The sequence below is a fragment of the Harpia harpyja genome, chromosome 18 (genome assembly GCF_026419915.1).
Source record: "Harpia harpyja isolate bHarHar1 chromosome 18, bHarHar1 primary haplotype, whole genome shotgun sequence".
NCBI classification, from domain to species: domain Eukaryota; kingdom Metazoa; phylum Chordata; class Aves; order Accipitriformes; family Accipitridae; genus Harpia; species Harpia harpyja.
In genome coordinates, this window is record NC_068957.1 from 24,855,331 (window position 1) to 24,883,289 (window position 27,959).

Here is a 27,959-nt window from a genome sequence, read left to right on the forward strand (position 1 = left end):
CTCCTCATAAAAGGAACAAGTTCACAATAGAGTGAAGGGAAAGTTACATTGCTCATTCATGTTGGGACTAATTTTATTTAAGAGAAACCATCCACTTATCCTTTAATAAACATCAAAGGCATGTCTGAACAGCTCCTGCACAGAAAAGCCTGCTCAGCTTGCACTGAGCCAGAAGCCACATAATCCTTAATATTGCACCAAGCCCCAGATAAACAGAGAGCTCAGGGAAGGTACAGTGCTAATGCAGCATCTATCTGCAAGGCAAAGCATAGGTCTGGGTTGTCACCATTATCATTGGAGGAAAAAAAAAAAAAAATTACATTTATCACTTTTTCTTCATGCTGTGACCCAAAATTAGGACACAGTGGCAAAGAGAGGAAAGGAAAGCAGCAGTACCCCAGCAGAAAAAGACCTAGAGCTAGTCCTGCCGGCAGTCAGCACAGCAACTGCTGGAACAGTTTTGAGACCCATTTTAACTGCAGACAGGCCAGAGTGCCCGTGTGGTTCATTGTATACAATAACGTACAACTAAAAGTCAGGGTTTTTTTAGTAGTTACTTTATTAAAGCTACAAAACCAAGTTAAAATTACTAAAATATTCACATATGGCTAGCAAGTTTCTAACTTCATTGAATAAGGATAGACCAGTGCCCCAAAGAGAACAGAAACACTGACCACCATTTCATATCTGCTAGCTAGTTTAAGACTACAGACAGTCCTTCCTCACGATCAAGCACCAGCAGATCTCACAGGGCAGCTGTATTGGAAGAGACAGTGCCCAGATTTACAGTGCAAATGCAAAGTTTGTTCAAGCTTACGGATTAAACTGTACCCAATGTGTTCACAGCTCAGGAGGAGGAAGGCAGCTGGAATAAGCAACCTGGATAAATCACCTCCACTTACTACAGAAATTTCAGAGGAAAGGGTTTCTTACCATGGGCCCGAGTCCCACACATACAAGTATTTACAAAGAATGGGACACAATCTAGCAAGACATAGTGTTTGACTCCCTTGCTGATGCCAGAAGCCATCAGGCATGACAGTCATCAGGCTTTTACTGCAGCAAGAGATCCCAACTTTTTTTAAAAAGGCACCAGCAGTGTGGTGTAAAGAAGCACAGCACAACCCAGTCATGGGGCATCTTATGGGCTCGTCAGTCAAGCTCCTCTTTGATAGGGGTGCAACCTGAGAAGAAGCTGGTATTGCTACTCAGCATTCTCTTCTTTCTCTTTACAAATGGTATCTGGTTCTCTTGGGCCTCCTCATCTCTCACGAGCAGGGAAGCAGCAGTGCTGGGCTTCTTCACAAACATATCTTGGTCTGTGATCTCTTTCAGGACCTATCGGAAAAGCAAGGAAGACAATTCTGGAGTTGGTCACTGCCCTGAAGAAGCCAGCCAGCATGCACTGGAGCTTGGAGGCAGCACATACAGAAGTTGCCAGGGGAACATCAAGAGTTGCTTAATTTCTTTACTTAAGTCAAAATTGCAAGGATAATTCATGGGCTGAGTAGGAAGAGAGAGCATTTGGAATAGTGGGCAGAGGGTACACATGAGAATTGAATCCATTTTTTGTGACAAAGTTTTAGCGTGAAAACTTAAGAATTCAGCAGACTCCAAACTTAAATATAAGCTGGCTTGACAGCTGTAGCATGTTCAGAATTTTCTAGCAGCAGTCTATCATTTTGGGTTTTTTTTATTTAAGATCCATCACTAGCCGTAAACAAGGTGTGCACACATTCAGAACCACTGTTCTTTCTTACAGCTTTAGGCAGTACCTTTGTAGTTGGTGTGATGCACACAGGCTGAAAGAAGGTCTCTCCTGCGGTCACTTCAGTGGGGTCTTCAAGTTTGAAGGAACCTTCAGAATCCCTTGTTTGGTCCTCACACAGTGTGGCATCCTGAGGGGCAGTACTATTTTGAAGCACTTTTACAATATACATCCCTTCCTTTCCCACCAACAGCTGAAGAAATATTCAAGGTCCCTAAGCTACCTTCTCTCCAGTTGCAAAATAATTCATAGTACAAGATGCTAGATGTCTCTGTCAGGCAACTGGTTTCATAAAATAGTCAATAAAAAAATTACTATGAGAGGTCTCTGCTTCAAATCTCTAAGATCCAAGAGGTAAGGGAGACATTTCTAGCAAGAGTTCTAATGAACATCAGTTGCTCATGATAGTTCCTGATGCTACAAGCCCCTCCCCAAATTATCCCTGCCATACTTTAAAAAAAAAAAAATCTGAGAATGAGTTAAACTTTTGTGCCATCTGAAAGGAAAGATATAATTTTTATTTACTAAGTGCAAAAAGAAAGACTTAAATTGTTCGTCTTCAGGTTCATGGATGACAACTGGCAGTAGGTAAATCTATGTGACTTGGGACATCATGCAGATTTCTATATTTAGTGCAAGAGCCAGGTACTGCAGTGGAAAACTTTGTACTTAATTACCACAGATAAACACTGAATTACAGTGACATTTACAAATGTTTCAGAAAGCTTTAGCTTGACAAACTATGCATGTACACTAAGAGTGTAACTGCTTATCCATTCATCCAGCTTTGCTTAAACACACTGTGTAGTCTGGATGTTGGGTGCAGGCCCTTTTGCACCCACAAACGCAGCACTAACTACTCACCGGAAAGCCAGGGTCTCTATTTCTGCATTTTGACGAGTCACAGCTACAGCCTTCAGTACAGCCCACCTTCTGCTTCCTGCAGCCACACTGTCTATTTCCACACCAGCCCTTGCAGGAGCACTAATTAAGAGAAGAGTTCTGTGCAGAAAGAGCTTCGGTGTTTTATAGAGTGCATCTAGATTGCCACAGCTGTCAACACATGAAGCAATCTAAAGGACAGTACCATTCCCAAGCTGTCATGAACCTTTTACTGTTTCACTGTCAGTCCTGCATCCCAGGAAAAGAAACAAGGTCTTTCCACCTACAGACCCATCTATTGCTTCAGTATCCCCAAAATAAGCATCTTCAATTACTCAATCCCTGACTTCAAGTTATCCAAAAAGATGCCAGTTTCAGTGTCAGTAAAACAAGCTAACACTTACACACTAGGAGGCAAACCTGAGTCACCATACCTAGGGCCCTCCATCTAGATGGAGGTGACCCAATTTAGCTACTTCATGGCATACCACAACAATGAATCTCTTTGCTAATCTGGGTACATGAAGCAGTGTCAGACTGCACAGACCAGCTGCTCCAAGCTACAGTTCTGAACTGAGCAGTAATTTGCACTGGAATTCCACTGGGCTACATAAACAAACTCCAAAGAGCCAAGTGTCAAGCACAAACCTTCCTTCCTGCAACATGGCCAAAAAGAATTCCCCCAAACCCAAACCACTAACAGTACTGTAGTTCAGAATTTATCAGGTTGACAAGCTCCAGTGAAAGGAACTAGACCGTAAAATTCATAAGCTTTTCTGTAGTAACTGCTGACATTTTCACAGTCACTCAGTAGTGAGATATGTAATCATTTACCCCTCTGTGAAAGGGGAAGAACTCATCTCACAATGGAGGTCTAGCTTCACAGCAGTTCAAGCCCAAAGAGGCCCATTGGTTCACAGCGCTCAGCATGTTCAAACCATTTCTTCCATCCCATCAGGAACTGACTGAGCAGCAGGCTGAAGCTTCAGGCCCAGCAGACTGATAGAAACAGAAGATGGAAGCTGAGGCTTCTGTCAGGACTAGGAGCCACAGTACACCACAGTGGGAACAGTCCATAGGGATACATGACAGGCCATCCCCTTTTTTTTTTTCCCCTAAAATAGGCTTCATGAAGGAATAAGGCTGCTGTTAGGGCTCACTATTTTGCTGCTGTCTGAAACTTATAGGCCAGTTGAGCCACAGGCAGCAGGACAGAATGTGTGTGTCTCATGGTAGAAGATGACTTGTCCAGTGAAAAACTATTTAGGAAGGTGTTGCTGACTACAAGCAACTTTTGCTCTTTCTGTCAGAAGACCATAAATAACCAATGCCAGCAGTACTATCATATTAAGGCTTTTCAGAACAATAGTGGAGACGCTACAATCTCACTGTTTCTCTGTACGCATACTAGATCCTTAGGGATACAAGCAAATGATTCCCTTATAGATAATAACAAGTCAAAGGTAGCTGGATCTTACCCCCATCATGCTTTTCTTTGCTCCTTTGACTGCTTTTACCGGAACCCAGTCTGCATCCTCCATCTCCGCTCCAGACTCCTCTGAGTCAGAGAACAGCTCTTCCACATTCATTTCTGGGGTTGGTGCACGGGGTTTTGCTGTCGTTTGCCGGCGAGTCTTTGGCTACACATAGAAATTACAAGGGTTGAGGGCCCAGAAGAAATAACAGTGGGTTTACATTTTATTAAGGCACTTCAGAGTCCCACCACCACAGCCCCATTCCTCTCAGACAGCCAAGAAGGCTGTAGGGTTAGGGAGGAGACAAAAGATCAAATTGTCAGGACTAAAAATCAATCAGTCAATTTAAACTGCTACAGTTGACAAAGCTTGGAAATTTAATAGATTTGTGTCACAGTCTTGACAAAATTGTATTAAACCATTTATTCCTCCCAGCACTAAGATTTGGCTCTTTTGCAAGGCAATGATTAAATTTTCTAGGACAGATGCCTTGCTCCATGATTCAGAAACTGGAAACGCTACAGAGAAAACACCTGGATTACCAAGGAGGATACAGAGTCAGACATAATTAGACTGAGGAAACAGGTTTGGGTTTTTGCTTGCCTTTTTTCTATCTTAAAAAAAAATTAGTGCAAGCTAGTTTCAGAAGTATTTTGTAAACAGAAACCTTAAACACTGATGAAGTAGAGAACAGGCCTATTTCAATAAGCAGAGCAAGACACCTTGTAAAAAGCAAGTTGGGAGAATGAAGCCAAGATTATTAATAGTCAACATTAACTTTTGAAAATAACCCAGGTACAATACAAGCATGAAAACTGGTATGCAGCATCTTTACTTTGGGTGGAATATAATCAAAAGAAGAATCCGGAGACTCGGGCGGCATTTGCCGAATGTGGCGAAGCTTCTGTCCACTGGCAACTTGGAGGAGCAGCAGTTTCTGTTAAGAGGAACAAAAGTTAGCTTTGCAAAATACATTAACCCAACTGACAGGAAGCTCTTATGACCTATGTCTGTACAGATCTCTACCTGTTTAAGAGTGTCATTTTCCTGGAGAAGTTCTTGGTTCTTCTCACAGATCTCCCTCATTTTCTCCAGCTCTTCCTCCTGTTTGCAAGACAAGACAAAATCTGTAGGCTTACATGGGCGTAGCACAAGTAGTTGTTTGGGACAGATTTTTTTATTTGGAACTTTCTTCCAACACCAGGGGGGTTTCTTTGTATTCTCTGACAGGAGATCAGCTCTGACTACTAAATCAGGAAAATCATTAGTGCTACTACCTTGTTTTACGCGTAACAGTGCCAACACAAAGAGAGAATGTGACCCTTTCAGAGTGACCATTTAAGATCTAAAACATCCTCTATTTCTAAGGCTTATCTCCAAATTATGTACACCTGGGGCTGATTTTGCTTTAATACATCACTGAACATGCCCTTCCACAAGAGTTTGCTACACCACTTAATTCTCCTAGCAACAAGACAAGGTGCAGCTTGTTTATATGATCAAGGTAAAGTTCTTCCAGTGCTGATAGCATGGTGGAGCTGTGCTCAGTAAAGAATCAGTAATAGCACGTTGAATGTCCTAACTAAAGGTGTTCTGAGCATGGAAGAAGTTTGCATGAGCAGGTCAGATTATGGCAGGCCTCATTGCTGCATTTACATTTATTTAATGGAAGAAGATAGGAGAAAAAAACCAACAGGCTTATTCCAACCTGTATAGCAACTATTCCCTGCAACCAACTGAATCAAGCAATCTTAGCTGCAAATGGAAATGCGCTCAATCCTTCTGCACCTTCCTCACTCTAAAGCCACTATTCCAAGTAACAGGTAGCCCTAATGAGCACATGCTCCCCCAGGCCACATCCAGACACTCTACCTGGAACTTGAGTCGCTCTTGCAGCTGTTTCTCTTGCTCACTTAGCGAATCTTCCAATTTCTTCTCTGCTGCTTCTTTTTGCTGAAATTGGCTAAGCAGGTACAGAACCTAAAAGCAAGTTAATATAGCAGAGGCAAACAGGCATGAATTCCTAAAGAGACATCTGGCAGCTCAGGCAGAGGCTTGACAATTTCAGAAAGATTCTTTCTGCCACTTCCAGCAGGATTCTGCCCTAATTTACTTTAAAAATTATCTTGTGCTGAGGTGTAACATCCTCACTTAAATCACTGCAAAAAGTTATTGAATAAAACAACTTGCATAGGACAGAAGATGAATAGGGAGATTTCTTGGGCTTTTGTCAGCTATCCTGCAAGAGTCTGACAAATCTTGATCAGATATACACTGACAGATTTGTTTCAGCACAACACTTCACCTTTTTCTCTGAGCAGATCTGGGAATCAGAGTCCCAAGACACAAGAGCTCTCAAGATTTCTATCACTTATTTTTTTACCTTCTCCTGGTGGTGTTGTTCCTGCACCAAAAGCTGATTTTGGAACTCAGCCTCCATCTCCACTATGTGGTTTCGCTCTTCAACCAGCATTTTTTGCATGTCTGAACAGTTGGCTTTACTCTGCTGAAGGCTGCTCTCCAACTTGCTTTCCTGCACTTTTGAGGAGACCAGCTGAAAGACAAAAGCAAGATGATTGCTTGGGTCAATGAGTTCCATATTTCATAACGTCTGTTGGGGCAGACATGCTTCAGTTCGAAGGCAAAGCATTTCTGCCTAACTTCCAACCATCCTAAGAATTGGACTGGCCACCAGCAACAAGGAGGCTAGATGAGATATTCAGAGCTAGACATCTGACAGCCAGTGTGGAAGTGCAAAACAGATAGCAGGAAGTTTTGTTAACAGCTCTAGATTAATCTCCTTCCCTGCAGCACTTTGAGTACTGGGGGGACCCCAAAAATGAATGGTCTCTCACATTAGCTCCTTCATTCTTTTCCTTTAATTTCCAAGCACCAGGACTGACATGATTCTGCCATTCAGTTGCTCTTTCCTTGATTCCACATTAGCCCAATTCCTACTCTCTCCTACCCTCAGTCTTGTTTAAGTGTCTCCCATCCCAACATCCATTCCACTGCTTCTACTCTGACCTCAGAGAGTAGTACCCTTGTTTCCCTGCAGACGGCCTATTTGTTCAGTATTTTTAGGTACTTTCTTCTCTTCTTTTCGTTTCCACTTCTGAAATGTGTCTCTTCCCTTTCACTATTCCCATGCAAGCCTTCTGTACGCACAGATTTAGCTGATATCTCCAGACCTGTGTCTATTCTGTTTCCCTCTTCCCTGCTCTTTTTGGATTTCACTCCCTAAAATGATCTACAGTACAGAATATTTTAATCAGAAGTTGAGGGAAATAAACCTCATCCAGTACAGCAGTGCCTCACTTGAATTCATCTCTGCTGTCAGCCTGTTAGTCACTGCCTTTCATTCCTGGCTAGGCACTTAGAGCCTTTGTTTTTAGTGATAAAATAAGAAAATTCAGAATTTACCTCTCCAAGGAGATACTTCAAACCACATTTAGCCTCTAGAATTGTTGCAATACTGTCCCAACGCTGTTTCGCACGATCTCCATTGTCTGCATCTAAGAGTTTCTGCTGTAGATCTGCTATCTGGGCACTCCTTTGGAAGAACGCATGTATTAGAGGTTACAACACAGAAGAAAACCTAGGCTAGAGTCTGGGCTAAAATTACTCTTACCAGAATATTAGACAAAACTGCTCAAGTCAAAATTTTGACTGCTTAGTAGAGCAGCTGGAACCTGCAGTGCTATACCAGGGAGTTTCTCCTTCCCTTCACACTTCCAATTAAAAGTGCAGTGTTTCCCTCATACAGAAATGCTCACAAACAGCTAAGAACAATGTAGTCTCAGTGACCAAGTAGTGTCCTCATATCCCCACATTTTGGAAAAATTCAAACTGGAAAAACCACATGGTCTTACTTCAAAATTTTTAGTGTCAGCGTATAAGTTATTTTACTTTCTCTTCTGTTTCACAGAAGAGTTGTAGATAGAGACGAGGAAAAAAAAAATCAGAGGCAAGGCTGTGCAAATCAGCTTTGTCATACTGCCTTACCTGAGCCCCATCTCAGTTTCCAGGCTTTCTATCTGCTTTGACATGGAAAGGTCCATCTCTGCTTCCTGGAAGTCTGTGGCGGTATAGGTGCGTCTCTAAAGAATTGCAGCAACGGACAGAAGTGAGCAATAGGTGAAGAAGTGCGCACAAGACTGGGCTTTCATTTACAGACATTTCAGCAAAGGGAGCCAAACTATTATAAAAGCCTCCAAGTATCTCTCCATAGCTTAAATTCCATTGCTCCTTCCCAAAAGCATAAAGTCTTTGATAAGGGGTGTGACCCACTCACATCCATCAGGTTCATTGCATTAAGGAACAAGTTACTTCAGCAACTCTGTTCCCTGACATGCCAGAGGACAGGAACAACATTAACCCTTTCTTCCAGAAAGGTAACCACCTCCACCCCTACCTTCTGAGGGAAAAGGTCAAATAGGAGTAAGAGTCAGTGACAGTACTTGCTGAACAGCCAGAGGTGTGGGACAGGGAAAATGGCATTTCCCTCTCTTACCCGGAGCTTTAGAGGTAGCTTTTCCCCAGCCTCTTTGCTCTCTTTAAGCTGAAGGAGCTCCTGTGCCAAGATCTTTCTGTCCTCCAGAAGGTCTGCAAGGTGCCGTCGAGCCTCTTCAGTACTAACGAGAACCTCTACTTCATTTGCAAGCCAGCTCTGGAGGAAAAAACCCACCAAAACCAAACAGTATAGTGGTTCGCTGTGGTCTCAACTTCAGGACTCAAACCTTCTCTGAAATGCCTCCACAGATAAACTGAATAATCACATTGCCTCCCTCAATATGTAACTCCATGTTCCTCCCCTCTGCTCTCCAGCCATCAACCCCAGCAACACCTACTGAGTTAACAAAGCTAAGTTTGCTCATTGTTTGTTGGAATGCACAACACAGTCACCCACTTTTACTCGTGCAGCAACTCCTTCCATTCCCCGATTTTGACTTTCCTTCCGTTTATCTGCAGCCTCCCGTTGTTTCTGCAGAGCATCCTTTAGGCGCTTGTTAGCAGCTGCTGCCTGTAAAATATTTTACACAAAAGCTGAACAGTAGTTACTTCGCTTAATCTGCAACGGTTGAAAACATGAGGTATTCACAACGAAAGACAGACATTGAGACAATGAGAAGAGAGAGTGAGGTTAATAAAACCAGAACAACTTTAGAATTAAAGTAAGACTAGATTGTCTTTGACTTTATTTCCTTTGCTGTGATTCCCAGTTTAAAAAGAGAATCTGCTTCTAGGCCAAAACGTAGAAGAAAGCATCCAAAACGATGGTTTCAAGATGCATTTCTTCTATAGAGCCATCCTGAAAGAATTTTGAACTGCAATCTAGCATATCCACCACCCAAGCTCATTTTACACTTTCTGGCTTGGGTATCTGTAATAGACTTGCCACAGCAGCCTGATGCACAAAGGGTAATTTAGCCTTTAAGGAGCAGATTTAACTAGAATCCCTCAAGGGCTACAAGACAGAAGCATGGTATTTTCCTACAGAGAGAAAAGCACCTATTTCCAGATCTCCAAACTGCTTTTAAAAGTTTCTGCATATCCTATTACAACCTCCAACCACACTTTGCAGACCTTTAGGAATTGGTCAGGAGTTTCTAGCAGATATTGGCTCATTACCTCTTCTGTTTTGCGCCGAAGTACATTGGCCTGCTTCTGGAAATCTCGTTCTAACTTGAGGAGCTCATATTGTCTCTTGCGATCCTGCAGGGAAATAATGTTAAGACAGATAGAAAAAAAAAAAAAAACAAACCCACAAAAAAAAAATCACGTCACTTTAATACCTACGACCAGTTTCATGCTTCTTGGAACAGAGTAATTACATTTGCTGTTCTGCAATGCAAGTGCTTCATGATAATGATTTCACTGAGCATTACAAGCTTAAGCCATGTAGCGCCTCCGAGAACAAATGGCTGTTAGGCTTAAAGTGAGTAGAAGGGGCTCCACACTTTCCATTAAAAAGGTTTAGGAGCCTAAAGGCTGTAAGAGACTGCAAACCAAAAGTTTAAGCGTCCCAAAGCACTGAGGAGCAAACTTGTTACAGTAGGAATTCCTGTGAGACCAGAAGTCAAGAGGTACAGATGTTTGCTGTCCATTACGCTTGAATGCTACAGGCAGCTGGATTTCATTACCAATTCTGTTTACCTGCAGATTCAATATTCCTTTGAAAGTTTAAATACCTCCCATTCTGCAGCCAAACCCTGCAACTTTAAATACTTAAAAATATTAAATATTTTTGCCTTCTGCTTTAGAGCTGAATCATAACAACTATGTAGCTTTAAGATCTCCAGATCTTAAATAGCTTTAAGATATCCAAACATAAGCAAGTGAGACCATTTACGACAACTGGTGAAAGGTGGCAACCATATGAACTAACATTATCTTCAAAGCATTCCACAGATGTTTTTCAGATGCTTGCTAGTTAAACAAAGCCTTGCAGCAAACACTTTAATGATTTGTTTCACTCTTTAGAGGGAGGTACAGTTTGGGGGCTTATTGTTTGCTCACCCGTTCTTTCAGCTGAATCACTTCCTTGTCCTTCTGTTGTTTCCATTGCCTGAATTTCTCAGCATCATCTTTCATTTGGCGCATCAGCTGTACCCTTTGGTTTTTCATTTCCTGAAAAATAGAGCAGGCTGCAAAAATTGTCCAGTACTCATATTCTGGGTAGTTTCAACCTACATTCCCGTAGCGTGTCTGTCAGGGGTGGCAGACAGGAAATATTAGTGTGCTGCCCACTCAGAGTGCATGCCTAAGGACACTCTCAAAAGTGCTAAAACCCAGGAATTCATCTTTTAAGGCATAAGGGGAAGGCTAACACATGGACAGTACACACATGGAAATCAAAGTGAAGTCAATTTATTTGACTGAGGCAATAAATTATCAGAATAGCCAGAAGACACTTTGGACTTCTTTTATTCCTCCAAGTATCAGTAGTCACCTGCCTATTGCATTACACCAGCAATTGTGGTCATGTAGCCAAAGGAGTCTTGTCAAAAACTGGTGTTCTCAGTCTAACAAAACAGAAAGTGAGTGCCTTCTGTCTGGAAGCTGCTTTGTCTACACCGGAGCAAGCCTGAGAACTGCATGCCAGGGTTAGTTACCTTGATCTCCTGGTTCAGTTTGGAGACAGTGCGTTCCGTAGATTCCTTCAGCTTTAAGAGCTTCGATTGCTCATTCAGCTTTTTCTTCAGCTCATTTATTTGCCCTTCCAACTCCTGAAGCCTCTTCCGACGCCGTTCACTCAGTCTGTAAAGAAATTACACTTTAAAAACAGCCCCCCCCAAATAACTGTTATTCTCAAACAAGTACTCTCCAACTTTAGAGACACTTCATGAAAAATGAAGTGATTGTGTATTATCACCTTTCCCACTGATGAAAATCCACTCTCAGGCTTCTCCGCAATTAATACAGCTCACATGGCATGTTAAAGGGATGCATTTGCATCAAAATAAGAGCTTTTACAAATAGTAGAACTAAGTGCAAGACAATGAATTTTCACAGGCGCATTAACACAATTTTCAGTGCTAAGCGCCACATGGCTTGCATAGTCACTCTTACTTGGCTTGGTTGACATCCTTCTTTGCCATATGCAGAGCAAGGATCAACTCCTCCTTTTCTTTTTGCAAACTGCTGACCTCCAATTCCAGATCCCTGATATCAGTCTAGAAAGGACAAGAGTAGTAAGCCTCAAAATAAAAACCTCGAAACTCCACTCCGAGACAAAGCTTTAAGGCAGAAGGCCTCAAGAAACCACGTTCCTTTCCAGGTTGTAAGCCACCTTGTCTAAAAGCAGTACAAGTGTCAAAAGGGCTAGTGCTCCATACACTGAAATCTTAATCAGTCCACAGAACAAGTCGAAAGTTATGACTGAAGAATTTCAGCAATGGGAGATCCCAGCACAGCTAGTGAACAGGGGAAGCCAGATCAGCTGGCTGTACTATGAGAGTTAACAATGGAGTATCTGCACTTGGGCTTGGTGCACCCAGGCAGAGAAGCCCATTTCACATAGAACAGCTAGTGGCTAATAGCTTATTTCAGGGAAAAGACCGTCTTCTGATGGTAAAGCTATTTGTAGATAGCTGGGCATGGTCATCCCCCCACCTTCTCTGCTGACACCTGTAGTGAACTCCCCTCGTAAGCCCAAGGGGGCAATGACCAAGCTTAAGAAAATAGACCCAGTAAGAATATGCTCATGAGAGGACAAATCTTCTCCTCCCTTCCCTAGTCAGCATGCATTGACTGCATTAACAGGGAAAAACAAACTGAATGTATTCTTAGAAGAGCTATTTCAGAAGAGTTTACCTGGTATTTGGACTGAATGGGCTCCAGCTGACTATCATTCTGTGTCATTTTTTTGGCAAGTGCCTCTTTCAGAGCCAGGGCTTTATTCAATTCAAGCAGCTCTTTGGACAACTGTGCTTGACGGAGGGCATGTTGAGTGGTAAAGTCATCCAAGGATCTCTTGGTATCCTGGCCCATTTCTGCTTCCTGGAGGAGACACAGCAATGAGCTAGAGAGGCCAGTGGAAAGCTCTTTAACTATGTAATCACAGTTTTTGCAGAACGCTTCAAATTCATTTTTTTTTACGTTAAAAATTAGATATTCAGAAATGAGAACAGGTTATTGATCTTGAACACATTGAACAAATAAGGGCATAGAAAGGCAGCACATACAAAAGTGTCACATTAGTTACCAAACATTTGGTTAGAAAACTAGTATAAGAATGCAGACGAGATGATAGAAACATGCCCCTGTTAAGACCTGCACTGCTGGACTCCCTTCACTTACAGCTGTAGCATCCTGTTCAGAGTTTGCCATCTCTGCAGCAGCTTCCATTGTGGCAGCACTTTCACTCTATACAGGACAAAGAAGAAAATTTCAGTAAAAAGTGAAAGAGGAAGTAAAATGAAGCTAGTAACAGTCTGTTAGCCTATAGTGACAAAGCATAATGTTATTCTCCTTTGTCCAGAAATCTGTCTTTGGAAAGAGGATGCCATTGTCCTCCTAGACATTCTTTCTAGTCTTCCCTGAACTCCAGCATTGGCAGGCAGCTCCTCACAAGACTAAGGAGTCTGGGAACAGGGGGAATGTCTAGCGAGGGAGAACAGAGAAGTTCCTCAATTAGACAAAGGTTTGGCAACTTCTATTTAACAATTTCAGGTCCCTGAAATTTGGGTTGCTCATTAAAACTACCAAGTTTATAACTCTCATTTCCAACTTTCAGATTTTAAATCCATGCTAATCTCCCACTAACAGATTCTTTTATGGATACTCTTCCCCCACCACGTGCAGCCATTCAAGCTGAAGTGGCCTTCCTGCGGCATTAAAAGCACAGTAGGGCAACTTGTTTTGAAGTCTGTGTCAAGAGCCGTTTAATACTTGTAACTCCTGGGCTCCTTAAGCAAGGTTTCTGCAGAGTAGAATCCACTGCTCAGCAGATCAGCAGAAGAACCCTAGGTTTCATTAATAAATTCACTTGGCACACACTCTTCTCTCCCTGGATTCACTCTTACCTGCAACTGAGCCAACACTTGCTGCAGATCGCGAATCACCTCTACATTTTCTTTTAGTTCCTCATCTTCTACAGTCTCTACCAGCTTCTGCAGATCAAGCTTGCATCTGCAATGCAGACGTGGGAATAAGTCCACGAGTACAAGGCACATTTGTGTCAACACATGCCAATAAGGAACAATTTTCCCACTGAACATACAAATGAGTTTTGGATGAACAAACACAAATTGACTGTATCCAGTTTATCCCAACAAAAACATTTAATGCTGAAAGACACTTCCTCAGCACAAGTAGGGTGTGGAAACAGACTTACACAGCATGTTGCTGAAGTTGCTCTAGTTTGGCATTCATCTTCTCATTTTCTTGTTCTGTCTAAGAGAAATCAGAATTATACTGAATTGTAGGAAAAGCATGATAAGAAGCCAGAAAACAGCTAATTATTTGTAGGGAAAGATATGTTGTCCATCTGTGGCAAATCAATGCACTGAAAGATCTTGCATGATCATCGCCACCAGTTTGCTTAGACTTAACACCCTTTTTCACAGGAATATACACTGCAGTGAATCAAAACAAAGCAGAGTGGGGTGGGGAAGAGGGAAGAGAGAGACAGCGCATGCACAAGTGCTGGTATTTAAAACATTAAAGCAACAGAAAAGCTGAAAGATTCAGGTCTACTTTTCCCTACTGAAGTCACCAGCTCTATAGGCTCTGACAGGCTCTGGAAGAGTTTTGGTTCTGACTGATAGCTAGAGATTTGCAATAAATGTGAAAGGAACATTAAAAGAGAGAGATTCCTAACATGCTGTTATTACAGGAGCTGCTAATGATTAATCTTCAGCTAAAAGGGGAAGTCATGCGAGTTAAAGCTCTTCTGGGGTAACTGAACCTTACCAGAATGATCCTCTCCAACATCTGTGCTGTCTGACCAGCAGCCTCACTCAGCCCTTGGATCAGCTTTTGATTCTCCTCCGTTAGTGACTGGTTCTTCTCCATCAGGGACTGAAGGTTCTCTGAAGGTGCCATACTACTGAAACATTAAGGACCAGTTTGCTTGTGAACGTGACTTTGCTAGAGGTTTTTAATAGCACTGAAATTACCTCCAGGTTTCCTAAATAACTTACAATGAATATAGGTTGTAGCAGATGAACAGAAATAACTGGAGGAAGTCTAATCTGAATTCAAAAATTTAAGTAATACAGCATACCAAAAGTAGACATTTGCAAGAGAAGAAAACACCCTTTTGAAACAGTAATGCTGTTTAACCAATGGTAAGTCTGTAAACTGCATGTACTTAGGTTTTGAAACATCCTCAGAAGACAACACCTACACAATCCAACTCTTCCCTGCATTTTGTGCTTTTAAGAACAATGGAGATGGAGGTGTCTTACATTTAGAGGTAGAGGGGTGAGGAAGAAAAGAGGGATGGATGGGTCTGAGAAACAGATCCTTAGGAGGCATTGCCTAGTTCCTCTCATATTTGCTACAATGGATTTTTTGCAATCTTAAGGGGTCTGCTACAAAGCTAAGTGACCCCTACATGCATGGAATTTCAGTAAAAGTGACAAAAAGAACAAAAGAAGAAAAAAAAATTGTCCAGATCCTATTAGAAAGCAGCCAGTTTGCTCTACCCTCACTCTACAGCACTGTCTAGAGCAAAGGAGATCTAGAGCCTTTGCTGGTGCGTGATGGCCATCAGTTACATTGACCATTAATCTACAAAGCTTACTTGATAGACACAGGCAGGGTCCCTCCATGGGCCTGCAGCAGTAACACCTGTAGCTGTTGTACCTAGAAAGACAAACAATTACTAGTTATAAGTCTCTCCTATATAGTAAATAGATGGTTGAAGGAACACTATTAAGATCCTTAGTCTGAATATCAGTCACCTGCTCCACAATTGTTCTTTTACTATTGCCTGTGGAAAGGAATCATGTCACTACAGTATTTCAAGTAATTTACTCCTAAAAAAGCTACCTTCCCTTCATCAGGAATGCTCAAATCAGAGCATGTTAAGTCACCCACAGACAGTTGACATACTGTTCTGTGCAGGGTGTCAGAAACCTCGCTGATCCAAAGGGCAGGCCTCCCATCTCGCTGAACCAATGCTCTGTTGCTACCTTTCACATGAGATAGTCAGTTCACTTGCCTTCCTAAGCTTCTTGAATATGTGATTTGAATTTACAGTATGTTAACAAACATTCACTAGGCTCTGGTGAACACTCCTATGTAGTAAGCAAAACCACTTACTTGCTCCACTGTGGAACAAGACTACTGAGTTTTTCTACAGCGAGGTAGCGTGAAAGACTGTATCACATGCATACAGTCAAGTAAGCACAGCAAGCCTGGTTAACTCATCAGCAGACAAGCCCTCGGGCACTTCTAGCTTTGGGTTTAACCAATTCTAGTTTATGCAACTTATTTCCCTCTGAAGCTGACCACACAGGAACACTCTTCACTTCCCACTCTGTGCTGGACATAGGCAGGTGGTTTCAGCAAGGCAACCATCACTGCATTTCCCATTTTGTCTGTAGCCTAATGGGCAGGTGATGATTTGTTCAGTAGAAGGGAAATGTAAATCACACTAACACTACCATTTTTCTATAGCATTGAATATTTGCTGTAGAATTACAAGAAATATTCATGTATTCCCTTCTAGCACTTACACATCCATCTCAAGAGACAGAGAAACACATACTAAATTTTTTTTCGCATATTTTGTGTAGCTAGGCAACCTATGTCTTTGCTTGCTGTTTACTGAGCTCAGTACCAAAATGATAGATCTACTCCTCTCACATGAAGAAAGCGCCCATCAGTACCTGCTGCTTCAGATGATGCAACTCAGCTGCCTGGGGATCAAGGTTGACAATTGGTTTATTTTTTATTTTTCTTGCTCTGTCAGCATAACGCAAAGTATTTAGAGTTTCTTCTAGATTGGAATCCGCTGGGCTTACACAGGCAATCATGAGAGTGTGGCTGTTACCACCCAGAGAATCTGAGAGGGAAAACAAGGCATAATCAATGCTTTGAGAGAGAGCAGGAATGACTAGTAAGATATCATCCCTAAGATATCTAAGACCACATGAGTACACCTCCAGACTACAGCTAGAAGATATCTAGCTGTAGATATAGAAAGTAGAAAATAACTAACTGTAGCTGTGTGCCATTGTCATCTACTTTCTCCTCTGTCCCAGTCAGTACTATACTAAAGACCTTTTTTGGAAAGCCAAAGTCCCAAAATTACGTCTCAGCCCTAAGCACTGATGATTTCACATCAGAATCCCCAGTAATCTTGCTGTCCTCTTGACTAATGTCTGTAATTACCGTAATTCCCATATGCCATTTCTAGCATAGTTCTTTCAGGTTTTCCCCTCCCTTCCCCCACACAATAATACTCAAGACCTCCATGGATATCCAGGCATCAGAATTCACACTATCTTCCAATCTAAAGAATTATTGGCTAAGAACATATTTGTTCAGATCATCAAGCTGCATGGCATTTTAGCCTTTGGTTTTACACTAACGCGTTGGCTACTTAAAACTTTTAATCAGAAAAAAAAGGACCCCACATCCAGCTCTGCATAATCCAGTTTCTTTTTATTAGATACTTTCAGATATGGAAAATCCTGAAGAGCCTAACTTTTTGTACCAAATTATTTAACTACCAAAAAAAATCCCAGTGAATTGCATTACTATAGTTATGCCCATATTAAAGGCTAATTTAGATAAAGCATATTAAAAGACCATCGCAACTATTGAAAAATAAGTACCACAAAGACCAGATATTCAGACTAAGAAAACAAACCAAATGTGATGCACACAGTGAAGGCGCAGACAATTTAAGCTTCATTCTGGTTGTGATATCCTCCAGTAAGTAGCTATAATTAGGGCATAATAATAGATCTCCACTTCCAGACTTAACTTCTCATCTTCCTTCTCCCCACCAAAAAAAACGCACCGAATTTGTCTAGTTTTGTCCTATCACATAGGAACTGCAAAAGAGCACGACTCAAATGAGATCATCTCAATGCATTTGCAACCTAAAAATAAGAGTACAGAGAAGGTCTAGCTTCAGCAAGAAGAGGAACTAAACCAATAAATGCAATTCCTTTGTCAACAGCAGCTACTGCTTTGAATTGTGGTTGCATGGCTGTTAGGTTTTTTCCTACTTTGTTATTTAAAGTGCATCTGTAGATTTAGGCTTTATCATCATCTGTCTCTTACCTTGCAGCAGTCTCGTTAACTTTGAGTCTCTGTAGGGGACAAAACCACCCTTTTTATTTTCATCACCAAGAGCACTAATTACATTCCCCAGGCAGAGGAGTCCTCTGTTTATGTTGATGCCTGCATACAAACAGATGACAGTGAGTAGAGCCACCTCAGCAGCTAGGAACTGGTCATTTCCTGTCCTTGTTAAAAAATTTAAGAAGGTGAAAAAAAGGCAAGTTATAAGGGTTAATTAAAGAACTGCTTTGCTTTTCCTTACGAGGACTCTATTTATTAACTTAAAAGTGTTAAGAAACCCAAGCTATACCAGTCCTCTTCCTACAGACCTTCTTTTAGCCTGTCTCCCTCAGCCTTGGTCTTCTTTTGTCTCTCAGAGCCAGCAAGATCAACCAGGTGTAGCTTGGAGTGAAAACTGCTGTTCCTATGGCAGAAATAAACTATTTTACTCTCTCAAGTAAACCTGCAGTTAGGAAAGGAGCAGTCCAGTGGTTACTACAGTTGAGCTACTGGGCTGAAAAATATACTTCATATCAGAGACCGTCAAATACAAGAACTGCCTCAAGAGTAGCTCAGCTGAGTTCATTCAAGACCAAGAAAGAATGACAGGACTACAAAATTTTGAGTAAGTCTGACCCCTAAGAGCTGCTAGGAGCAGCTGCGCAATCACACTTACTTGTCATTTTTCTTCTTCTGATCAATGCAAATGGTGAAGATGGCATGGGACCGTGAGGACTGGGAATTCATTGCCGTGGAGGCCACTGTTCTGGAATTGTTCCCTTGTTCCAGGCAGGATACAGTATCTTGGGCACAGGTGACATTTCTTTCCGTTAACCCTACAATCTGTATCCAGGAAGAAAGCATCATTTATCCTCTCCTTCCTCTTCACCCCAATTTACAGCAGAAAAATTATCCTCTGTCTTAGACTACGGCAGACAAAGTAAAGTAAATACACATTGACAAGAATCAGAGTCTCACTTCAAGCCAGAGGCTTGGTATGGATTCCCCCAGCAAAAATTTATTCTGAACTCCGTATTGGTAACTATACAGCATCACCTCTCCCTCAGCCTATTCCTACATGCACACACCAGGTTTCTCTGTGCCTGCCTGAGCTAATGGAATGGAGCTTGAGCTATGAGCCAGGTGAGCTATGGGATGGAGACAGGGCTCTGCAGTACTCTGTGGAGAAATTCCTAGCTGCCCTCAGACATCCTCTGGCCAAGCTGGGAGCTCAAAGTTGTGCCAGTCACAGGCAGAGAAAGGGGAAATGGGCTGAAGGGGGTCGGGTATTTGTGTGAAGAGAGTGGAGGGGACACAGGTATTAGGGACATAAAGGACAGAGGGGACTGAGTAGTAGGGACTGGTCGTGCTCCCTGGCAAGCTTGCGCTTTCCCTGAAGAGCCCATCTCCCTGGATCACAACACCACTACTAATACATGGATGAGCCGCACACCGGTACTTTAGAGGTGACAGTGAGCAGCACAAGATTACACACAACGAAAACATTAATGGATCGAACCTACAGGTGTCACACACACCTAAGCTGTGCATACGACAACCAACAACCTCCCTACCACTGCAAACTGAAGCTGTATAAATGAAGTACAACCGATGGACGGAAGTTTAACTACAAAAAAAGTACACAGAACAAGCAGTAGCACAAGGTTTTTCTGCACTACACTATAAGCACACTTCTGTACAAAACTGCTAAGAAAATAACTTTGGCACTTAAATAGTTTCCCCTCAGGATCCCTCTGTTGCACGCTACTTCTGCCAAACTGAAGAGTACAATTGCAACAGAGTTTGAAATTTGGCAAAGGGACCCAAAGTACAACATTCTCAGATATTCACCTAAATCAGTCTTCAAAGAAAAGCCAGAACAGGACTTGCAAGTGGCTCTGTCATGAACGTCTAACCCTAGTGGTGTCACCCTTTGGGTAAACTTCATGATCATCAATAGCTTCATTTCTATAAAGCAGCGCTCAAGGAGTCAGACAGTTGTTTCACCAAAACATTCATCCCTAGCGACGTCACCCTCTTATGTACCTATATCTAACAGGGCAACAGACCTTTATGCCTTCTTTTGGATCTTCCCGTATACTGATTGGAGAAGACCGTTCTCTTGAGGGGCACAGCAGGTCTAGAATATCCTCATTGTAGATCTAAAAGCATCAGAACAGCAGTTCAGAGTTAGCAGCAATGCAAGAGAGCAATTCGCATAAAGAACGATGTACAGTTATACCAAAATCATGGCTAATGTTGCGTGACATTCTATTCATTTTACCTTTAGAGAAAGATACCTAGGACTCAGAATCAAGTTCCTGACAAGATCTTACGTAGTCTATGGTTTTGATTTAATAAATACCTGTTACTTGAAGGAGGTGGCCTCTTTAAAGCTTGCTTTATGTGCAATTCATAACTTTATAATAGTTTGAAAAGTCAAACCAACTTTTACCTCTAGATAAGAAACTTTGAGGATGAATTCCCAATCCTGCCTTTGCTCCTTCTCCTTAAATAGCAGTTTGATTACCCGAGGGATGACCCCCACACTGGGTTCATGCTCTTGATTGGCAGTGTAGGTACCTCCCATAGAGTACGTTTTTCCAGATCCTGTCTGTCCATAGGCTAAGACAGTAGCATTATACCCTAGGGGAACAAAGGGCACCCGGATCAGACAGTCACGTGGGAACCAGAAGAAACTTTGACAAACAAAGCTGCATTCTAGTAAAAGCATCCTTCCAGAAAAGGACTGCCCCTCACTGTCAGTTTACACAAGCTTTATGCACAGGTCACCGTTAGCAACGTCAAGGGGAAAAAAAGTCAATGAAAAGCTCCCCAAAACACAGGTAAAATTATTATTCCAGCTCTTTTTTAAGACTGCGCTGCTGCTTTTCTAGAGCTAGCTATAGAAATACAGTCTAAGTTCTCCATCATCCCAGCTCTGCTGGAGCATCGCTAACAGCTTCTGGTATGGGATGCTTAACAATTCACTGTATTATTCTTTATAAAATTCTCTTGCCTTACATAAGTAGCTGCAGGAACCAAAATGACCCAGAGAACACACACAAGTCATTTTGTTAGCCCTGCAGAATACAACAAGTTGTAAACAGACAAGATTTGGCACTTTTCACTAGAGGCTGGAGTCAGTATCTAGATAGTGCAGGAGTTTATTTTCTGCAAAGATCAAAGAAAAAGCAGGTCAGAACAGAGAATTAAACAGCACCTTCTTCCACACAGCTGAGCCCACCAAAACCCCCGGTATTTTAAAACGGAGCTTTAAGTCAGTTAACCACAAACCTTTGAAGATGCCTCGTATGAGAGGGGCGACAGCCGTGTTGAAGACTTCCTCTTGCTCAACAGAAGGGTCGAACACATAGTCGTACGTGAACGACTTATCGTTACCTACGACCACCTGCAGAGGTGACCAGAACAAAAACCGCTGACTACACCGCCCCAGCACCCTGGCAGCATACCCCCCCCGGCGGGGTGGGGTGGGGGGTGAGGGGAGAAGGCAAGGCCGACCCCCGGGACGCAGAGGGCCGGCTCCCTTACTTGCGGTTCCCCCGACACGAAGGACAAGCACATCTGGCACCCTTCGCTGGTCTCCTTCGGCACCAAGGGACGGCAGCGCAGCGCCACACGCACCGGGATCACCTTGTCATCTTCCCTCACCATTTTTCTGTCACCGCGGACGCCCTAAAGGAGGAACGAAGCCGGTTAAGGTCTCGCAGGACCAAAGCCCGCCGCTGCTCGGGAGCTTCCAACCCTGACAGGGCCCAGCGCCGCGGCCCACAACCCGGGGCCTAGGCCGGAGGGGTGCCCAGCCCCTACGGGCCGCTCCCGCCGGTAGACCAGGCCCCACCGGGCGAAGGAGAAAGCGCGGCGACCACCAACCCGGCAGCTTCCATACCTGAGGAGACCCGAGGAGGGAAGGAAGGGCGGCGGAGGGGGGGGGTGGTCGCGGCGCTGCCCCCGGCGACAGCGGGACCCACCTAGAGCCGCCGCTGACCGTTACAATGGCGGCGGCTCCACCAACATTCAAACCGGGGCCGCGCGCCGCCAACCGCCAATCACCAGGCTGCGCGCCGCCAACCGCCAATCGCCAGGCCGGGCGTCACGGCGGGGGGGCGTGGCGAGGCTGAGGTGAGGGGAGGAGGGCGGTGCCGTCCCGTCAGGCGGCGCGGCGGCAGCATGGAGGGCCGGTTGCCTTACGACGATTTCCCGGTGGTTTTCCTGCCGCCTTACGAGAGCCCGCCCGCCTGGGTGCCGCCGCATGAGGTGAGGTGGGAGGTGGATGGGGAGGGCTAGGCGGCAGACCGGGTTGGTGGGCGGGCTGAGCGGAAGGGGCTGGTGGGCCGCCACCCGGCCCGTTGGTGGTGCGGGTGTGCGGCGGGTCCCGCCGCCTGACGGCCCGCCGGCGGGTTGCCTTGCAGCGGGTGTACCACCCCGACTACAACAACGAGCTCACCCAGTTCCTGCCCCGCACCATCGTCCTGAAGAAGCCGCCCGGAGCGCAGGTGAGACCCCCCCACACACCCCCCTCCACACAGACCCCGGCCCACGGGCTCCCTCACGGCCACCACGTTCCCCTCGGCGTGGCGTTTCCCGTGTTTGAGTCACGGCCGTCCTTCCCAGCGCCTTTGCTTGGCAAAAATCGGCTGATGCAGGGGCCGAGCTTGTGGGGGGATGATCATCCCCGACCGGCGTGCTGAGGGCAGCCCGGGGGGGGGTTCCTTGGTGCTTCCCTCATCCAAGGACTTGGCGGGATGGGTGGGATAAGGGGAGGCATTGCTGCTGCCCTGCTGGGAGAAGAAAGCTTTGTGGGTGAGGCAGAGCAGTAGAGTATTTTGGGATGCGGAGCTGATACGGGACAGGGAGCCCCTGGGGTGTTTAAGGTGAGATTGCCACAGAAGTTAGCAGAGAGGGACTGGTGCTTGCTGCTGCCTGGCTGAATGCTGCAGCACCAACAGCTTTGCTCCATCTGGAAGAGACACGTTAGCAGTGGGAAGGGTCCTGGGACAAAGGGGGTGACTGCAGTTCACTGCTGGTTTCTCTCGCAGCTGGGATTCAACATCCGGGGAGGAAAAGCCTCGCAGCTGGGGATCTTCATTTCTAAGGTGTGTCTGTCCTTCTGCCATTCCCTCCTCGTGTTCTGTCTGTTCCCTTGGGTGTTGCTGAGCCAGCAGGGCGTGCAGGGAGATTGTCATATGCCTTATATGCATCTCCAAACACACAGCTGTAATTTGCCAGGCACCAAGCAGCAATCAGACGGTCCTGTGCCCACAGAGTGTTGCTGGTGCGCTGCAGTCCCCGCTCCCCATCCTCCCCCAGTCCCGCCTGAGCGTGCTGGATGGGCACCGTGGGGAGGCTCTGGGGCTGGGCTGCCTAGGCTGCGAGGGAGGGGAGCTGCTGCACTGGCCGTGCAGAGAGTCACTGCTGCTGTCTCTGCTCTTCCCTTTGCAGGTGATCCCCGACTCGGATGCGCACAGAGCTGGGCTGCAGGAAGGGGACCAGGTGCTCTCGGTGAACGATGTGGATTTCCAGGATATTGAGCACAGCAAGGTGAGCACTCCTGCGGCCCAGCTGCTGGAGCAGGGACAGGATGGGGATCCGTGCACACACCATCTCCTTCCAGCCTCTCAGCCTGCACCAACTCAGCTGCTGGCACCACATAACTGATACATTCCTCTTTCCTATCCTCCAGCCCAGCATGGTCACTGAGCAACTCTTTCTGCTTTCAGGCTGTGGAGATCCTGAAGACAGCCCGTGAAATCACCATGCGTGTGCGTTACTTCCCCTACAGTAAGTGCCCGCTAGCTCCGAGTCCAGTCACCTAGCAGCATTTCTCCTTGGGAAGCAGACTGCCACGCGTCCCTGCCGATTCCACCTGAGCTTAGCGGTTATGAGTCTAAGGCCATAGACGGTGTTAAGCCTGCAGATCAGAAAGAAGATTGGGCTTTGATTTGGGGATCGGGGCAGGTACCAAGTCAAAACAGTAAGGACTGGCTTCAGCTGCCCACATAGAAAAACATCTAGAGCAGGGCTTAGCAACGCAGTGCTAAAAGGTGGGATGATTGTTGAATGGGAATGTTAACTTTAGAGCTGTAGAAGTAGCTACTTATCCTTGAATAACATAGGAATGAGTTCTGTCACTAATGGACCTGTGCCAGTGGTGGACACTGCTTGTGGCTTTTATCCCTCCCTAAGGACCTTTAAATTCCAAGTGAAGGAAAAGACTGTATTAATTCTCAGTTTCTGCACCCATAAAGTTCATAGATATAAGGGGGAAAAAAAAAGAGGTCAAGTCAAGCCAAACAAGGGTTCTTCATAAAATGGAAACTGACCCTTAAGTGAAGAAAGAAGAAAACTATGGAGTAGGGGAAGAGAGGACTTTAATCAAACTTCTGTTCTAAGTGCCCTAAAATAACTTGAAATGAGTGGCTGGGGAGCAAATACGCTATTTCAAAGCCAGCTGCTACCCAAGAAAGTAGCCTTTACTGCCTCTACTTAGCGAGGTATAAACAGAATTTATGTTTTCCTTTAACATTTTGGCTAATTCCCCCTTGTCATCAGCGACTGCCGCTCCTGCCCTTTCAGCCTTGCCTTCTCTTTCCTTTCCAGATTACCAGAGACAGAAGGAAAGAACTGTTCACTAGTAGGCAGCTGTCTGCTGGGTCTCCAGAGTGGCTGTCCTGCAAAAAACTCTCCACTACTTTTCCTCAACATGTGAGATGACACATCAAGTTTCGGCTGTCACTGCAGGTACAACTGTCCTGTTGGCTGCACTGGCATCAGCTCTGCTTCCTGCGTGGAGGGATGCCAACAGTCTTATTTAGCTGGAAGATGGATGGGGCTTTAGTCTGTACTCCTTGAACTGGGTGTTGAAACAAGCTGATGGTGCTGATGTGGAAGTGGGTACCAGAGGACAGCTGCTTTGGCAAGATCTGTGTTTCTGTTCTAGCAGGACTTAAATTAAATGAGTACTCTGCTGGTTCTGGATCCAACCCTTGTTGCTAGATGTAAGGCCAAGAGGGTCTGAGCGTGCTCGAGCAAAGCACGGCCTTTGTCCTCCAAGAGATCAACCTGTTCACTTCTCCAGTGACATGAAATTCTTTCCTTCTCCACTGTCCTACCTCTGCTCTGCACTACTGGGTTTGCTTGGGACTCAAGGAACAGGAGTAAAATCCACTCAAACTCAGTGCACATCTCTAGCTGCACTAGTCTGCTAAGGTGTGTTTGTACCTCTTTGCTGCTTAACGACCCCCACGATACAGGACTGAGGCGCCTGGAGTGTGTTTCTGAACTGCTGCGGGCACTTGGCCAGGTTCCCTCAGCTGTGGTGCTTGCACGGTTAAGGGTTTCACTCGCTGAACCTGCTTCCATCACTTGGCACAGCCCTGTCCCTGTCATGTGCTCCCATCAGAACTCCCCGCCACTTTGAGGTAAAATTCTCCCCTGCCGTGTTTTCAGAGATGGGTGAGGAAGTCTCCTGTGCCCTGCGCTGGGAGAGCACAGACGAAAACATGCTAGTTATCAGCAAATGCATGGTAGTATCACATTGTAAATGGCATCAGGATAGCCCTTGCTCCGGCCTTGTGCGGTGTTTTCCGCTTGTCTGTAATAACTGAAATAATAAAATGAGTACAGCAACCAGAATTCATCTTATTCCCACTCAGGAAGTCTATGTGGAGGGTTGTTTGTTACCATCCTCAACACTACCCCGAGGAAACGCTGGGTGGACAGCTGGGACAAGGCTTGGCTTTAGTTGCCCTTGCAGCCTGTAGGAGGAAAGCATGGGACCCACACGAGGTGCAGCTATGTTTTAAGGGTGTTTTTTCCATTGATTGTAATGGAAGTCAGCCCTTGATTAGCCTGGAGTGGTGTTTCAGCACTGCCAGGAGCAAGAGCTGCAATGGAGGGTTTTGTCTGTGGTGGCACTAATGCAACTTAAGCAAGACAGCCAAGAGCAGCAGCCCTGACAGCTTCAGCACTGCCACCCAGGTTGCTCTTAGCTCAACTGCTGGGCAGAAAGCTGAGCCAGGCTGAAGCAGAATAAAAGACGCTAGAAAACAGACTTTCACTCAGAATGAAAAAATAGCTTTTCTACCAGGGAAATAAGCATCCTGGAAAGCCCCGCTGTAACACCCTGAGAAAGCAAGCTAAGAGCTCTTCTACAGAGACAGGCCTCTGTGTCCCGTGGTGATTTGCTTCCAGTTTCACAGCATTTACATGCTCCTTGGGGAATGAGAATGCTCAGGGCTCATGTTGCAGCAAGGCAATGTTTCATACTGCTCTGTCTTCCCTTCTCCCTCTGTTGTGCTCAGACGTGCCAGGGTGCCTGATGTGTGCATTCGATCGCTGTTTTCCAAAGCCAACCCTGTGCTCTGCCTGGTGGAAAACAGCGATCGAATGCACGCATCAGGCTTTTGGCACTCAACCCAGCTGCTGAGGAGCCAAGAGGCACCTTGAGCTCTTTCCACAGGGGACTGCAAATACAACCTCAATGTTCAATCTGTTAATCCTGCTTCAAAGCAGTCCCTCGCAGGAGCTCCAGGAAGATCTCCCCTGCCTAGGGCAGCTTCCTCCCTGCCATTACTCAGAGGTAATTAGTGGATGCCTTTGCAGCCATTGCACTGACCCCGTGACTGGCTGTGGGCTAACAGGAAAGAGTGGATTCTTTCCCAAGACACACTCATGTCTTAGGTATCATCATCTTAATTGACTAAGCAGTACTAGGGTTTGTACTGGTGACCAGAGTCCATTTCATCCTCCAGGAACTGGAGGGACAAACAGGGGTAGTTACTGATCCCCGCTGGGAAAACAACAGGTCCGGCAACATTGGATGGTTTTAATGTCTTGCAAAATAGAGGCCAAGAGTCACAAGCGCTGGAGCAGTTTTAGTTTGTCAATGAATAACTCCCTGCCCAGGGAAGCACACTGGCAGAGGTACTGCAGGTAATTTGACCTTTTGGAGCGACAGTAACAGCCCCAGAACAAGCTGTGTTGTGTTAAAGCGTGGCAGGTTACACCTGAGAAACATACTGTGCAGCTCCTCTCCCTGAGCATAACTCAGCCAGGTCGGTACAGGCGGCCCATGCGCTCCTGGCCCCGTTCAGTCTCGGTGCTGAGCGGGGCTGGTGTGCTCGGACCCACGCAGTCACGTCTTGAGAGAAAAGGCTACAAACAGAGATTTTCTTTAAAAGCTCCCCCCTACCTTATTGTAAAAGACTGGATGCACCTGAGCAGCACCACGTAACATTCCTCCCTGCAGCGACGCTAGCAGCATCAGTTCTCCGAACTGCTGTGGTCGCCCCTATCATCCTTCACTTCGGACAGGCCGCTCTCATCGACGTTCTCCAGCGAGGCAGCACGCTGCGCCAAGAAAGGAAGCTTGTTCTGCTCAGGGTACAGCCAGGGTTTCATGTTAGCGTCGTGCTGCTGCTTCCAGGCAGGGTATTTCACGCAGGCCCTGTGCAGTATATCAGGAGCAGGGAAGTACAGGGGAAACAATCATGGAAGCTTAGAAAAGGTCTTGGCACATGTCTCATCTAGCCACTAACAACACCTACTCCATTTCTTTTCTGGCTGCTTAGGAGGGGCTCAGGACCCACTAGCAAGAAAGGCAGAAGGCCAATTTAACTCCTTGATGGGACCATCTTCTGCTTGCCCAGGTCCCCTGATGATGCCAGCTGCTTTAGGAGAGTGAAATTAAACTTCCTGTACTGAAATCCTTTGTCCCTGTCCTGCTCTGGCACCAGAGACCCCTTCAGCACTGCTCTGCTACTCAGCTCAGGATCTCCAAAAACTACTGAGCTTTTTTTTCATGCCCTGTTCGGACGGGGCATGAAAAGCGGGGGTCAGGCAGGTTATTGCACAAGGAGAGACCAGAGTCGCCGTGTTATGCATAGTCCTCTGGCTTCAGAAAAGCATCAGTCAGCTGTCAAAACTGGTAAGGCTGGCAGAACGTGATGCCACACCACGGTGGTGAGGTGAGCCAAGATGCCCATTCCTAGTGCAGCCTCACCGCCGAGGGAGGCCCACCCTCTGCTCCAGCTACTGGGGTGAGACTTGGCACAGGCACCTTGGAA

General features: G+C 45.2%; 2 protein-coding genes across 8 annotated transcripts; one reads left to right on the forward strand and one right to left on the reverse strand.

Annotated features, from left to right (window-relative positions):
- Positions 1 to 535: 535 nt before the first annotated feature.
- Positions 536 to 27,896, reverse strand: KIF4A (kinesin family member 4A). Of its 7 annotated transcripts, none has more exons than XM_052813668.1 (32): positions 27,086 to 27,896; positions 22,446 to 22,670; positions 21,424 to 21,567; positions 21,169 to 21,283; positions 20,327 to 20,517; positions 19,941 to 20,033; positions 18,548 to 18,714; positions 18,201 to 18,295; positions 17,872 to 17,991; positions 16,467 to 16,642; positions 15,377 to 15,438; positions 14,542 to 14,677; positions 13,964 to 14,022; positions 13,653 to 13,758; positions 12,901 to 12,993; positions 12,442 to 12,627; positions 11,698 to 11,801; positions 11,241 to 11,385; positions 10,645 to 10,755; positions 9,757 to 9,840; positions 9,035 to 9,148; positions 8,639 to 8,794; positions 8,131 to 8,225; positions 7,549 to 7,678; positions 6,509 to 6,679; positions 5,998 to 6,105; positions 5,152 to 5,229; positions 4,961 to 5,062; positions 4,129 to 4,290; positions 2,633 to 2,752; positions 1,776 to 1,898; positions 536 to 1,338 (listed from the first exon to the last, which is right to left on the reverse strand). In XM_052813668.1, exons 3-32 carry the CDS (start codon positions 21,544 to 21,546, stop codon positions 1,153 to 1,155), a joined length of 3,711 nt encoding a protein of 1,236 aa, XP_052669628.1. In that variant the 5' UTR covers positions 21,547 to 21,567; positions 22,446 to 22,670; positions 27,086 to 27,896; the 3' UTR covers positions 536 to 1,152. The 7 variants fall into 7 exon arrangements, with proteins under 7 accessions (XP_052669628.1, XP_052669627.1, XP_052669630.1 ...); XM_052813667.1 differs by having other exon boundaries at positions 22,446 to 22,673; XM_052813670.1 differs by lacking the exon at positions 27,086 to 27,896 and having other exon boundaries at positions 14,542 to 14,674; positions 22,446 to 23,339.
- PDZD11 (PDZ domain containing 11) lies at positions 22,001 to 25,527 on the forward strand. Its single transcript, XM_052813674.1, has 6 exons — positions 22,001 to 22,149; positions 22,305 to 22,388; positions 22,932 to 22,988; positions 23,335 to 23,433; positions 23,613 to 23,673; positions 24,493 to 25,527. Exons 1-6 carry the CDS (start codon positions 22,063 to 22,065, stop codon positions 24,525 to 24,527), a joined length of 423 nt encoding a protein of 140 aa, XP_052669634.1. The 5' UTR covers positions 22,001 to 22,062; the 3' UTR covers positions 24,528 to 25,527.
- Positions 27,897 to 27,959: the final 63 nt, after the last annotated feature.